Source organism: Ambystoma mexicanum, chromosome 3p (assembly GCF_040938575.1).
Source record: "Ambystoma mexicanum isolate Mex_15411 chromosome 3p, UKY_AmexF1_1, whole genome shotgun sequence".
NCBI lineage: Eukaryota > Metazoa > Chordata > Amphibia > Caudata > Ambystomatidae > Ambystoma > Ambystoma mexicanum.
The window spans coordinates 887,644,031-887,658,941 of NC_090925.1; the positions used below are offsets into that span (position 1 = coordinate 887,644,031).

At 48.2% G+C, this 14,911-nt stretch overlaps 1 protein-coding gene across 4 annotated transcripts in view; it reads left to right on the plus strand.

Moving 5' to 3' along the window:
- Positions 1-14,911, plus strand: part of TLDC2 (TBC/LysM-associated domain containing 2) — a 514,922-nt gene that overhangs the window by 404,539 nt on the left and 95,472 nt on the right. For all 4 annotated transcript variants that reach the window (XM_069652113.1, XM_069652112.1, XM_069652115.1 and 1 more), the window contains one exon: positions 3,898-3,993. In XM_069652113.1, the coding sequence (XP_069508214.1) occupies positions 3,898-3,993 (96 nt within the window). The remainder of the gene's footprint in view (positions 1-3,897; positions 3,994-14,911) is intronic.

Below are 14,911 nucleotides of genomic sequence, written 5' to 3' on the forward strand. Positions count from 1 at the left end.
ATTTTGCTTTGATGTTTGATTTGTGATTTCTTCTTCTTTCGGACAAATATTCTGTTATTGTGTATGAGTTAACAATACAGACAAAAATAAATTGAACTAGATAATTATCTCTATACGAATAGGGGATTTGTGCCTTATTTGCCATATTAGGGGATACAATTGTGTACTCATGAAGATACTAGGTTTACTATTTGAAGCCTTAATTTGTAAATAACTTGAATAGAATCATTAAGACACCAAAAGATAGTGTTTAGAAATATAACTGTGGTTGGAGTTCTTCTTTTGTTCTCTACTAGGAAGCGAACTGAGGGCACCTCCTGTTGTGCATGATGGCAAATTGGTCTATCTGGGTATGGCCCCACCTGTCGAAGATCCCCCTTAGGACCTCTTCGTTCAACTGCCTCTCACAGTTGTCTATCCCCAGCCTGCTGAGCCATTCCGCCTCCAGGTTGGACTCCCCCGGCAGGTGGACGGCTGATAAGTACATTTTGTTCGACAGTGCCCACTATCAAATGTCGATGGACAGCCGGCATAGTGGACGGGACCTGGTACCTCCCTGCTTGTTGATGTAATGCATGCAATTGGATCTGTCTGTCTGGATGCAGACCGACTTGCTGTTGAAAATGGGGAGGAATGCTTTGAGTTCAAGCCAGATGGCCATCATCTCGAGCCAGTCGATTTGCTCCCGCTATTCCTGTCGTGACCAGACTCCATGGACACTGTGGTTGTCCAGCGTAGCCCCCATTCCTCCAGGTATGAGTCTGTGGTAATGGTGATCTCCAGAAAAGGCTGCCTGAATGGTCTGCCCTCTAATAAGTTGGTCTCTGCACTCCACCACTCCAAGTCCACGTGTAGGTGCTGTGGAATGCTGACTAAGGCTGCCTGGGAGCCTGTCTCCTGATTCCAAGAGGCTGAGAAATGCAGCTGTGGCCTCCTCATTTTGAGTCTTGTGAGTGGCACTGCCAGGGGACAAACCACCATAATTCCCAGCAAGTGCTGGTAGCACCATGCTGAGGTCACTGGTCAGCTGAGAAAATGTCTGGTGGCCTTTTGGATTGCTGTGATCTTGTCTGCCGAGTGGAAGATCCTCTCTACCCTCATATCCCAAATTAGCCCCAGGAATGTTAAGTACTGAGTGGGGAGTTACTGCAACTTTTGAGGTTGATCGAAAACCCAGATCATATAGGATGTGCATAAGTGCTGAAGCTGGGCGATGTACAGCGTCTGGAGATTCCGCTCGGACTAGCCAGTCGTTGAGAATGGATAAAGGTGGTGGCCATCCACCCTGGGCAGGGCTGCTACCAAGTTCATCAATCTTGTAAAGACCCTCGGGCCGAATTAAGGCCAAAAGGGAGGACTTTGTACTGAAAACAAAAGCCCATGAGCCGGAATCGCAGAAAGGAACGATGGGGCTCCCAAATAGGAATGTGCAGGTAAGCATCCTTCACATCCAGGGAGCACATCCAGTCTCCGCCACACAGAGTCTCAGCAATGAGTGCTGGGGTAACTATCTTGAACTTATCAAGGGGTAGGTAAAAGGTGCAAGAAAGAAAGCTCTAAAACAAAGCTCTATAACAACTCAGGCCTGCCTGGTTCTTTTACTGAATAGCGAATATCCAGGAATAGAAGCCCAGGCCTCTCTGTGAAGTTGGAAACTTTCCACCACCTGACTCGCTATGAGCAAGCGGATTTCTACCAAAAGAGTTGCCATCCCAATCTGTGGGAGTGGAGGGGAGGAGAGAAGAAATAGAGGAAATTATAGACGAAAGCCGTGGAAACTACGGAGTGGGCTTGCCTGCCCCCCACCGGAGACTTGAGGATCTGGATGGCATTGTCACAGTTTTTTACCCTCTGAGGCTGCTGCCTTTGAGGGAGACTGGAAAAACCGCTTATGGGAGGATTTGTGCTGCTTGCACCTGTGCTGGCTCACAGACTGGTCGGGCTGTCTAGCGCATCACTCCTGAAAGCCCCTGAAGCCACCAAAGGTACGGGTCCTGTCCGAGCATTGGTGACTTTGGCAATAGGCCTTGGGTGAGATCTTGTCAGGATTGACAAGGACTTCGCTATTTGTGAGCTATTTTTCTTTTTTTCAAGTTCCTCGTCCGTGGTTGAGTGAAACAAGACCCCCCCTCAAATGGCAGGTCGAGAATGTTGGTCGCGTTGAGCTAATCTGTCCTTCTCATATCAATGGCGGTACAGATAGCCCTTCCCGCTGTGTCGATATGAACACTGTAGACTCCATGATATCCTGGGCCACAATGTTTGCCTCTGCTAACCCAGCCTTGAATCACGCCTGATATGTGCGGGGAGATCTGGGAGGAAGTTCGCAATCTCCCACCAAAGCTTTTGATTTACTGCTGCCAACATCACCAGTGTTGGCTTGGTGCAGTTGGAGCGTAGCATTAGAGCAAAATCCTTTTGCCGTAGCACTCCAACAGATTTTATTCCTTCCTTAGGAGTGCTGATGTCAGAGCAGATGAAGAAGTCTGCGGTTTGAAATAAAGGGAGGCCGGAGCTATAACAGAGGAATGCAGTTGCAGGTGCACCGACAGTAATAGTGTGTCCCCCTCTGCTTGCCTATACTTGGCATCAAGGCCTTTATTAGTAGGCTGCATGGAGTGGGGCTTCACCCATCCCTTAATGTCCAGTGATTCTACATCCGTCTGTAGAGGGATGCCAGTTCTTGTGGCGGGCAGATGGTCAGCACCTCGGCCAGGACCCTTGCCTCAGGTTGTTCAATTTGTGGCTGCAGGATACCCAGGTATTCTGCCACACCTGCCAGCCTCTCATAAAAACCCTTAGCTGACGAGGTAGAATCCTGAACCTCGTCCTCGTCCGTGTCCCCCGTGGTGTCTTGCAAGTCGGTAGCTGTAGGATGAGTGCTGGGATGTGGGAATCTGTGGCGGTTTGACAGGGAGAGCTGGGGGCTGCTATGAGAAAAAAGAAGAGAAAGGAAAGTCTTCCGGGGAAGAGTGTGGAATTACAAGGCCATAGGCCTAACCCAGTAGTCTGTTCCTGTTGATACTGAAAAGAGGACTGCGGAGTGGCACCGGTGGGCTGAGTCAAGGGAGCGCATGCTCCCAGAGCCGCACCCCCACGCACATATACAATTAAAGGGGAAGAAAATATTTTCTGGTGAAAAGGTTCTGTTTCCCGTCCCTAGCGAGGAACGCCCATACAGTAGGGAGGAAAGTGGACGGGACGTAGGAGTATGCTGTTCACCAGCACCTGGCCAGTATTGAACCTCGTTAGCTTGAGATGGTCGTTGCAAGGAAGATGTTGAATCCCTCTTGTAGACACCGTCCACCATCCTCTAGACTGTTGGCATGAAGATGGCATGCTTTCTGCACATTTTGCCGTCTCAGTTGGATTTATGTTAATAGGTAGGGTGAAGGAGTGGCCAACAATGGAGCAATGCAGCTCGGGGGAAATGTGTTCCACTCCCAATACAAAAACATCTCATCACTTAAAGCACTCGTTGATGTATGCTTACAGAAACACTCACTGATGTGATAGTCATGTACATTATTGTTTCCTTCTGGAGGTGGGTATCCAGGGGCTCATGTACAAGCTGAAAATCGATGGGCTTTGTACTTGGCAGGCACTGGTCCAACTTGATGTGTGCACTAGTGGTAGAGTCAGCTGTCCGTGCTTGGCAGGTGTTTAGCTCCCGATGTGGCACCATGACCAGCATTCTAACTGATTCATGTAGATTAGTCTGCCTATCAATTCAAAGGCCTCTGGTTTAATGATTTCTCTTATGTTACATGTTCATAGCCAGGAGAAGACATCCTAGGCTCATTTACCCATTGTATGTTGTATACCCCTAGCTTTAAATGGATGGTACAAATAATGACCCATTTCTTAAATGGTAACAATTACTCGTTTCGATTACAGGTATTTGGAGCCTACTGTTCAACTGCACTGCAAATCAGTAAAGGTTTCTACGGCACGGGCGAGACCTTTCTCTTCTCATTTTCCCAAGAATTAAAGGTAAGAAGCCTACTCTTTCTGATTGGATGTTTGGTCATTTCAAGAGTTGATAGGGATCTCTGTTTTAATACGTTTATTTGCTTTCACCATAGACCTGTGAGATACAAAGATATGCAGGTCGGTTAATCAAGGAGTCCAGATGATATAGCATACACACCAATCATCAAGGCACTCAACTGGTTATGCCTGGAATATCCAATGGGTTTCAAAAGAGCCTGACGGCTTACAGCACTGAACACCTCAATACCTCAAAATGCTTAAATGACAAACAAGAAATCTTAGGCAATGACCAAGAGCTAGTAGGTCACATTATTTGCTGGTGAGAACCCTGGTCCATTCTTTCATTGGTTCTGCAACAGTATAATTCCAACATAACTGCAGCTACTCCTTCACTAGTTCTGTTTAGCGAGAAACAAAAATGCATCCTTTTAAGCAATATTTCGAAATAATGTTGTACAAACTGCATGTGAATATCTACTCTGAATCCATAACATTCTCTGTTCTCAAACTGTAAAAAAGCAGCTCTTAATTTACTTTCTACAGATATAGATCAGTTATCAATGTCACAGCCGTTCTGTCCTTTCCCTTCCTTCAATGTTATAAAGCACTGATTTGACCCTCAGAGACTGCCTAGTATATTCTGAGAAAAAACTAAATCAAGAGATACATTACTTTCCTCATACTGATAGTCTGCTCTGTCAACAATGCTCAGAGAACTATCCAAACCATATCAGTCTTTGTCCTGCCCTGGGGCAGTCCAGCACTGAAATGCTAGGCAATTCGCCTCTGAACAAGAATACCAACAGCAACCCCAGACACGTGTTTCAGTCTGGTTGGACCTCATCAGTAGGGTGGAGCTGTGCCTCTCTAAGAATAGTGAGCAAGGGGTCCACGTCTGGATTCCCCTAGTAACTTAGGATGAGACCCAAAGTTACTTAAATTGTGCAAAAAACAAGCGGGGGCGGGGGGGTTCCTGGGAGTCCTTCTGCCGGACATTAGTCCCGGTTACGAGAGCCTTAACCAGATTCTTTAGCTCGCTATCTTTCACAGAGAAGAAATATCCAAAACATATCAGTCTTTGTCCTGACCTGGGGCAGTCCAGCACCGCAATGCTAGACAATTCTCATCCAAACAAGAGTACCAACAGCAACCCCAGACACTTATTTCGGTCTGGTTGGACCTCATCAGTAGGATGGAGCTGTGCGTCTCTAAAAATAGTGAGCAAGGGATCCACATCTGGATTCCCCTAGTAACTTAGGGTGAGACCCAAAGTTACTTAAATTGTGCAAAAAACAAGGGGGGGTTCTGGGAGTCCCTCTGCCGGACATTAGTCCCAGTTACGAGAGCCTTACCCTGGCCGCCCTCAAAGCCATATTGTATGCATATAACATTCTCCCAGCATCCATACTCAAGACCCTCCCTGCAGAAGATCTCCTTCCCTACCTGGAGATCATCAACAGCTCCCTAACTCAAGGCACCTCCCATCCACCCTAAAAAAGGGAAGACTCCTCCCTCTACTAAAGAAACCCAGTCTGGATCCCGACAGCATAGGTAACTATTGCCCCATCACCCATCTTCCCTTCCCTTCCATCATTGAGTAAGCGGTAGCCACACAACTGCAGCAAAACACTGACACCAACAATCTCCTCCAAACCTACCAATCCGGGTTCAGACCCAGATGCAGCATAGAGACAGCAATCATACAAGTGGTTGACGACGCCCTCAACACCCTTGATAAAGGCCACCCCTGCCTCCTGGTTCTACTCTACCTCTCTGCGGATTTCGACACAGTAGACCACTAGTCACTTAAGGACACCCTACATCGGCTCATGGGGATCAGCAACCTTGTCCTACTCTGGTTCAAGTCGTACCTCGCCAACCACCGCAGTTTGTTCAGATGAACTCCTCTAGATCGCCAATGCTACCTGTCACCTGTGGAGTCCTGCAGGGTTACATCCTCTCCCCATTGATCTTCAATCTATACATGGAGCCACTGGGAGCCCTCCGAGCAAAACACAAGATCCACAACCGCCAATACGCTGACAACACACAGGTATTCCTCTAGATCTAGTCCATCAAGGATATCCATAGGCTCAAAACCTGCCTCTCGCTGATCCAGACTTGGATGTCCAGTGCATACTTGAAGCTCAACCCCTCCAAGAACTAATTCCTACTCCTCACCAACAACATCGAACACTTAGACATATGTACCTGGCTAGCAACCATGAACTCTGAGGGCTTCACATCTGAGCTTTCCTCCTGCGCCAAATCCCTCGGGTTCCACATCGACAAACACCTCTCCTTCAAGACAGACATAGCTAAGAAAACTCACACAGCTTGGCATCAGTGCTCCCTCCTGTGGAAAGTCAAGCCCTTCCTCCCTCTGGACAGCTTTAGATCCACCGTTCAAGCACTGGTCCTATTGCACCTGAATGCGGGCAAAGCACTCCACAAAGGCCTCCTGTCATCCTCCCTTGTGCCCCTGAAAAATGTCCTACACACATCTACGTGCCTCATCAAGGGTCTACTCATAAACCACCACATCACCCCAACCCTCATCGACCTTCACTGGCTCCCAATGCACGCACAAATCACCTTGAAGTCTTGCTGCATCATCCATAAGGCAGTCGCCCTCAAGGCACTCCGCAACTCTCCCTTCTTTTCCTTTGGTTCACGGAGAAAGTACATTGACTCCTAGATTTCACAGGTTTTCCTGGAGTGTCTCAAACTCTCAAAAGTTGAAGCTATGTGACAAGCTTTTCCATGAACACAATGCTGACACAGGAGATGCATGCCAAGGTAACAACTGACCTCTTCTTGTCTCACAAAACACTTAAAAGAATTCCTGGTGTGAATGGAACAAGTTACTTACCTGTAACCCTTGTTCTCCAGGGTAGGACTTGCATGGATTCACATGCTCATGACTATTCACTGTTGTCTGGGAATCCTCGGTACAAGAAAGCAATATTGCTTTGAACTGAAACTACTTGTCTCCTCTATAGCCTATCATTGTCCTTTGGGTCATACTGCTCCAGGCAATGACACTCGTCCTCCTAAACCCCCAAAGCTCCCACCCTGGTGGACATCTTCAGAGTTGGTAGCACACATACAGTGGTAGTATGAACCAAGAAAAGCCAGAGAGAGGAAGGAGGGAGGGTTTACATGTGAATCCATCCAAGACCCTTGCTGGAGAACAAGAGTTTCTGGTAAGTAACCTGTTCCTTCTCCAGCATGGGGTCTTGCATGGATTCACAGGCTCATGGATACGATTACACAGTAGTACATTTACACAACCACGGTAGGTGGCAAGGCTCGCAGAAGCAATACTTACCCCTGAAACAGACTCACCTCAATCAAACAGGTTGCGTAGCAGTGCTTGGCTGACTCAGGACTGCTCCCTGGCATCCCTGTTGACTCAGTAGAATTTTGTGAAGGTGTGGGTAGACCTCCACATAGCTGCCCTGCAGATGTCGAGCTGGGAAACGCCAGAGAGAAATGCTGTGGTTGCTGTGATGGCTCTGGCGGAGTTGGCTCTTGGCCGGCCTGGAAGCGGTCTGTTGGCCAGACGATAGCAATGTATGATACAGCCTGAGAGCCACCTGGAGATGGACAGGGCCTTTCCATGTCCCACAGGTACAAAGTTGACGAATAGCTGAGACGTCTTTCGAAAGTCCTTCATGCATGTCCCATAAAGCGTCAGGGTACGAGCAGCGCCTGTGATGTAGCATTCTTTCAGCAGGTGAAGAAGGGTTAGCGAAGGAAAAAGTCATCGATCTGGGGAAGGCCACACTTATTAAGAGGCGTGACACCTCTGCGTGTTATAGCTCCCACTACTGGCAGGACATCTCCCTGCTCAGAGAGTCCGCAATGGTGTTCTTTATGACTGCTAGGTGAAAGGGCATGAGGAACATGGCTTGAAAAATGACCTAGCGCCAGAGGGACCGGGCTTCCAGGGAGAGAGCAGGGGACCATGTCCCACGCTGTTTCCTGTTGTAGAACATGGTGGTGATGTTGGCTTTGAAGATCCACACCAGCTTCCCCTGAAGCTGAGGCTGGAACGACCGGAGGACCCAGAAGACTGCCCGTAACTCCAGGGTGTATATGTGCAATTCCTTCTCCTCCAGGAGCCAGAGGCCTCTAGCATGGGAAAGTCCTGTGTGGGCTCCCCAAAGCTCCAGAGAGGCGTCCGTAGTGACTGTAACCTGGTATAGAGGGATCTGGAAGGGAGCTCCTTGAGTGAGATGCAGCCGGACGACCACCATTGAAGAGCTTGCTGAAATGCCCAATTGAGGGCAATTGTGTCTGTCCATGCGTCAGTGACCTGCTGCCACCTGGCATCTAGAAATCCCTGGAGGGATTACATCTGGAGCCTGTAAAAAGGGGGACCAGATGGATGCAGGAAGACATCCCCAGCAGGGATTTTATGGACCGGACTGTTGCAACGGACGCCGTGGACAGCCAATGGATGTTTTCTAGGATGGCTTTCAATCTTTCTCCTGAGGGCATCACCAGACATGTTACTGTGTTGAGCCAGGCTCCCAGGAACAGTGCATTCTTCAATGGCACTATGCAGGGCTTTGGATAGTGTATTGAGAATCCAAGCAAAGTCAGGAGTTGGATAGTCTCCGCTCTGTGCTGAGTTGCCAGTCTGCGGGAGCGGGACCGGATGAGCCAATCATTCAGGTAAGGGTAGACTTGAAGCCCCATGCAGCGTAGATGTGCTGCTAATAGGCCAAGCATCTGGTGAATACCCTTGGTGCCGATTTGAGGCTGAATGCCATGAATTGGTAGTGCCGCCTCTGGACCACGAAACGCAGGAACTTCAGTGCTTGTGATGAATGGAGATGCCAGAAAATCCCCTTGCTTCAGTTGATCGAGGACGTGCTGTAACACGATAATCCTGAACTTTTGGGATTTCAATAACTTATTTAGGCATCACAAGTCTATGATTCTGCCATCCTTGGCGTCGGAGGGACACGCCATTCCCCTTCTGGTGGAAGCCGGAGTCCGTTATGTCGAGCTTGACTGTGATGGCGTGGTCTGAAGCCACTTCTCCTTCCTGAAATAGTGCCTAGGCTTCTGCTTTCTTTTCATCAGGGAGGAAGTCCTGGATGGGCCCAGTTTATACCACAGCTCCCTGTCATACCGTGATAGAATGGCATGGGCTTTGGTGGCTTTGATGGTGGAGGCTGCTGTGGTAATGATGCAGTTGCCAGCAGCATCAAGCTTCTTGCCTTCCAGGTCTGGAGGCACCATGGATGAAGAAGAGGGGTTGGATGACCACTTCTTAGTGGCCGCTGACACCACAGAATCCGGCGAAAGCTGAAACCTGAGGCACCTGGGTGCCAAATCTGGAACCCAGTATTTTTTCTCCAGCTGGTCCTGCTTGACAGGTATGGTATTTGGAGCCTTCATGACTGCTAAGCCCTCCTCCCATATGCCTTCCATCAAAGGGATCAATACAGCTGTCTTCCTAGCAGACTCCTGCCACTGTGAAAGGAATCTTTACTTCTTCTCTCTGGCACCAGGTTGAACAGCTTGGATGGTTTCGACATAGATGGAGTAAAAGGAAACTTCTTGGTCTGCAGGAGATGCCCTGGTGGGCTCATCCATACCCAGGGGTTCCCCATCTGCGGCAACATAATCCTCTAACTTATCCATGTGAGAGCTGGTGCTTTCGGTGCCTATGGCAGTGTCGGTGTGGACTGACTCCCCTGCTACAGGGGTGCAGGGCCCCTATCACTGCCGAGGGGGCACAGGTGTCCTATGCGGCAGTGTCAGCTGATGCCGAGGAGGCCTTAAGGGACTCATAGCTGGAGCAAGCACAGGGGTTGTATCTCCGCCACCCAAGTATGCAGGGAGGTTAGGATGTCCAGTGACCTGTCCCTTGGTGTAGGAGCAGAAGGACGCGGGTTTGAGCTGGAAAGACCTTTGGGTTGGGGATCTCCGGTAAGGCATATGTAGAATGGGGCCAAGTTCCTCACTGTCCCCTTCTTCATCTGAATAAATATCCTCTGGCTGGTGCTCCTTAGGACTGGTTTAGATGGTTTGGGGTCTTCTTAGGGACCCCACAGGTGCCAGGTAAGGGAGCGGCAGAGCTCTGGTGGGCCTGGGCAGGAACTCCTGAGCCAGAGCCATCTCTCTCACCAGGTGAGAGTCCTTTGGAAAAGAAGGTATGACAGGTGTCTGCAAAACGGGAGTTGTTGTCGATGGCGTCATTGCCGGGACCATTGACGGCGTTCTGGAAGGTAGAGAGACCCTGGGTGAAGATGACTGTTATAGCCAGTTACTAAAGCTAGTGTACATATAAGGAAACCTAGTAAAACCTTAAACACCCAGTGATTAGTTCACATATAATTAGTACATCTACCGTATTCAGCCTGATGCTTATCCAACACAGACAGTGGATGCTCTAGATTGTCTCTGGGATTAAGGAGGAGTCCACTTTATCCCAAACTGTCGTTGAACATGGGAGGCAGTACACAGGACAGGACAGGTAATTCCATGTTCCATCTGAGACTCCCATCCTGACCCATTCCTACACCTCGCCTTCCCCAATTTCACTAATGGTTCTAGCAACCTTTGCGAGGAGTGCAGTTTCTCAGCATCACTCTGGAAGTGCAGGGAGAACTCCACAAAAATGTTATTCCATACTTCCTATCGCCCCATACATGTTGTTCCTTTAGCCGTTTGGCCATAATTTACCTTTCCTCCAGACAGGTTGATGGCCCAGAATACATAGCTTTGCTGAGTGTAGGTGAGCCCAACCTGTTCGGACAGCAGGATGTTCTGTCACGCTTTTCAATTCATTCTCTCAAACCGTGCATTGGGAGATACCCGATAAATGCATACATGTCCTCTACTAACCCATCTACTGTCACCACTTGATTATAACCTGAAAACTGTCATGTAACACAAGTGCGGTAAGGGTTTGATACATCACTGACGCCTTCCTGCACCCTCCACAGTGGTTCAGCAGGATGATCAGGCCCTTTTCATCCCATTTAAGCGCACTCCACGTTTAGTGGGACCACCACTAGGTCTACTCTCACCAAATCTGCTAAGACCTACACCACCACCTCCCTAGTCACACACTAACTATGGGCTAGAGAGGAACCGCACCCCTGGGGCGTCATTTAGTAATCCTACTTCCTCATCCCCTTACAGAAGTGACCGCGCCTGTTGACAAGATGACGACTGCATCCTAAAGAAGTGGATCCTTCCACCTCTTAATCTGAGCCACTAAGCTCCTCGGATTCGGTAAGCACCGGCATCCGCCCTACATAGTATTCATAACTTTTCTCTGCTAGATCTTTGCTGACCACGTACATCCTGACACGTTCTTTGTCTGTTTCACTCCTACAGACCACATAGGACCCTCCACTCGTAAAGACACTCCTGTCCTGATGAAGGCCTACACCATTAGAGCTCACCTAGCTCCACGCAAAATGGCTGAAACACTGTTGTGTTGACATGTATTATATGTTGTTGTTCAACTCTTGATTGTGCCCACACTCTATGGGCCCCCCACCTGTTTATGATTCCACTGAATTCTCTAAGCTTCCTTCCCAAGGAACCTATAGAGAATGAACAAACTGTACAAGTAGATGTCTCAAATATTGACTACTTGATCATTCGTACTTTGGTACTACACTTTGTATGTCCTCAAATGTGAATGTCCTATGTTTTCTGAAAAATACCAGTGTATTACTACACCACTGCACTTCAAAATAAAACCCTTTTGTGCAGAAGAACAGTTTCATGAGAATTCTGTGACCACCCACACAAGGGGTCACCCACTCAGGGTGTAGCAGTGGTTACTCTTCAGCAGAGATTGACCTGATCTTGCTCATTCGTTTTTTGACACATTCTCCTTGCAACTGCCTGAGGTTTTGCAAACATTTGGAATTTACCAGATGGAACAGGAAAGTCCTTTCGTAGCTCATTCAATGATCTAAATTGCCCTTCCTTACAGCTGTCCCTGTGTGCGACAGCCCTTCCCTTTCCAGACACTTCTCTCATGAAAATACATTACTTCCAATCCCCATCTTAATAGTTGGAGGTTTGTCTGGCCAATAAATCAACCCAAACCGCATACTACTGTACTTTGCCCCAAATCTAAGAGCTGGTTTGTATCCGTTCAGACAGTATCCTACTACGTTTTTGCGAATTTTAAAAGAGGCTTTCCAGTACAATGTGTCCATCTCACTGTTGTATCCACTTTGCATCCTCTGAATACACCTGTCCAAATACCTAATCAGCCACACATTGTACCTTGCCTGCCGCTTAATAGTGCTCCAAATTGGGACCTACTTAATAAAGATTGCCCACGCTATCAGCTCAGGAAGTCTTCATTCTATTAAAGACAAGGAGGCGAGCATTATGCTTTACTTTCTTTTATTTGCTGTCGCACCAGCACTTTAAAACTTAACTTTAATACTGCACCTTTATGTTCTTACAAAACCATAGTTATGGAAAACGAACATGGACCAGTTTAAACGTTTGTTTCACATCTGCATGTGATCACTGTGATCACCCGGGAACTACTAGTCCCATGATACTCATGTCTCTGGTAGTCCAATCCTCCAAGCTCTGCACCTATCAGAGGGCAGCCTCCTATATAAGAACCCTTGTGCCCAGGTCCTTTCCTCTTTCTTTGTATCTGGCTCTTGAACTCAATAGTCTCTTCGCCAACGGAGCGATCCTCTCAGGATGAACTGTTAACAATCCTCGGAACTGTAGGCTTTAAGTTCAAACGCGACCAACTTGAAATAACTTTCCTCAATTTCGCGGGTTTCTTCATCCTGTAGTTTTCTGGCCATCTCCTAGAAGGAATGGAGAGTCATTATGAGGGTGGGAATGAGCAACAGTTTTACAAAGTTAACCACATGACAATGCAACTGATATGTTACTATTCTGGGTGGGATATAATGCTCGCCTCCTTGTCTTTAATAGAATGAAGACTTCCTGAGCTGATAGCGTGGGCAATCTTTATTCTATGACAAGACAGAAGGCTCGCATTATGCTTGTTCAACGCTGTTCACCACCCTATTAGGTATCTCCGATACAGGCTTAAAATAGAATGTCTTGAAGGGACACCCCTGTAGTAAAAGCTTTTGAAGCCATCGCCCCCGTGGCTGAATGCGTGCCAAAAAGAGACAAGTCAATCCCTGCCCAATGCATTATTTCTCTCACCCATCTAGCAATGGTCGCTGATGCTACTGCATGATAGGGCTTCCTGCGCGCAATAAGTAGCTGGGACACTCCCTGTGGCCTAATATGCGCTGTTGCTTTCTCATAATCCTTGATACATTGCGCTATGCAAAGCTTTTTATTACTAGTGAAGTACGGGTAGTCAATCACTCTCGAATCTGTCTTTGTCCTTTTAGTAATGGTAAAAGATATGCCGTCCGGATAGAATATTTTCCTATCGATTTCAAGAGCTTTGACATCAGAAACTCTCCTACAGGCTGTAAGGCAAAGCAGCATGGCTAGCTTTCCCAATAACTGAGATCGGGACAAGTTCTCGTTATCGGGCCATGTAAGAAAGAGGCGAAAAAAGTCTCTAACATCCCATAACACTTTGTACTTGGGAATCAGTGGTCTTTTGAGCTTCATCCCCCTGAGTAGACGTACAACTGCTGAGTGCTCGCCTACCGCGGTACCGTCTATTTCATCGTGGCCCGCTGAAATGGCTGACCTATACACTCCCACCGTTCTGAAGGCGCCGCCTTCTTGAAATTTGAAAGCTAGGAAGTTGAGGACTTCTACTAAAGGGGCTGAAACGGGATCCAACTCGTGCTCCGAACACCACCTGGACCACCCATTCCATGCCGCACTATAGCTCCGAAGGGTGGAAGGTGCCCAGGAGTCTCTGATGCAATCTGCAGCGAGTTGTGAAATTCCTGGCAAGTCCCATCTTTTCCTGAAACCCTGCATGCTATCAAATGTAGCGAGCCCGCGCCCACTAGCGGGTGAGGATGGCCGGATGGGTCGAGAAGAAGGTCCGGCAGCTGAGGCACTATCCTCGGAAAATCCGTAGAAAGTTCCATCGCTACTGGAAACCAAGGCTGTGCCTTCCATAGGGGGAGCACCATCACAATCTCTGCTTGGTCTCTGTGAACTTTCGCTAGAGCTCTCGTGATCATAATGAACAGCGGGAAGGCATAATGTACTGCCCCTGTCCAAGGTTGCAGGAAGGCATCTGTGCCCGCTGCATCTGTGTCTATCCTCCAGCTGAAGTACCTTGATGTCTGGGCGTTCAGTCTGGACGCGAACAGATCTATGTGTAGGGGCCCCCATAGATTCTGTAATCGCTGGAAGACTTGGGGGTGTAATTTCCAATCGCTGGAGTCCACAAGTTAACGTGAATTCGAGTCTGCTACTTCATTCTGCTTCCCTGGTAAGTATTCCGCTGATACAGAGATTCTGTTTTGAAGACAGTAATGCCAGAAATTCTTCGCTAACTCGGCTAGCATTTTGGATTTTGTGCCTCCCAATTTGTTTATGTATCGCACTGTGGAGATGTTGTCCATCTTGAGCAGTACGCAACATTTCACCTTTCTTTCGTAAAAGCGCGCACTGCGAAGGAGCCCGCTAACAACTCGAGACAATTTATATGGAGATGTAACTCTTCCTCTGACCATTTCCCTCCTGTCTGCACATGTTCGCATCTGGCTCCCCAGCCTGACCTGCTTGCATCTGATTCTATTACTAGTTCTGGGGCGTCGCCAAAAATGGCGCGGCCGTTCCAGGCCTCCATATTCTCTAGCCACCAGTTGAGCTCTGTGAGGGCTTCGCGGTCCAAACTCACTAATTGATGGTAACGCAGACCTCCTTGAAGATGTTTTATCTTGAGCCTTTGCAGTGCTGGATAATGATGAGGACCCGGGAATGGAGGCTTCTAGAAGACCTACTA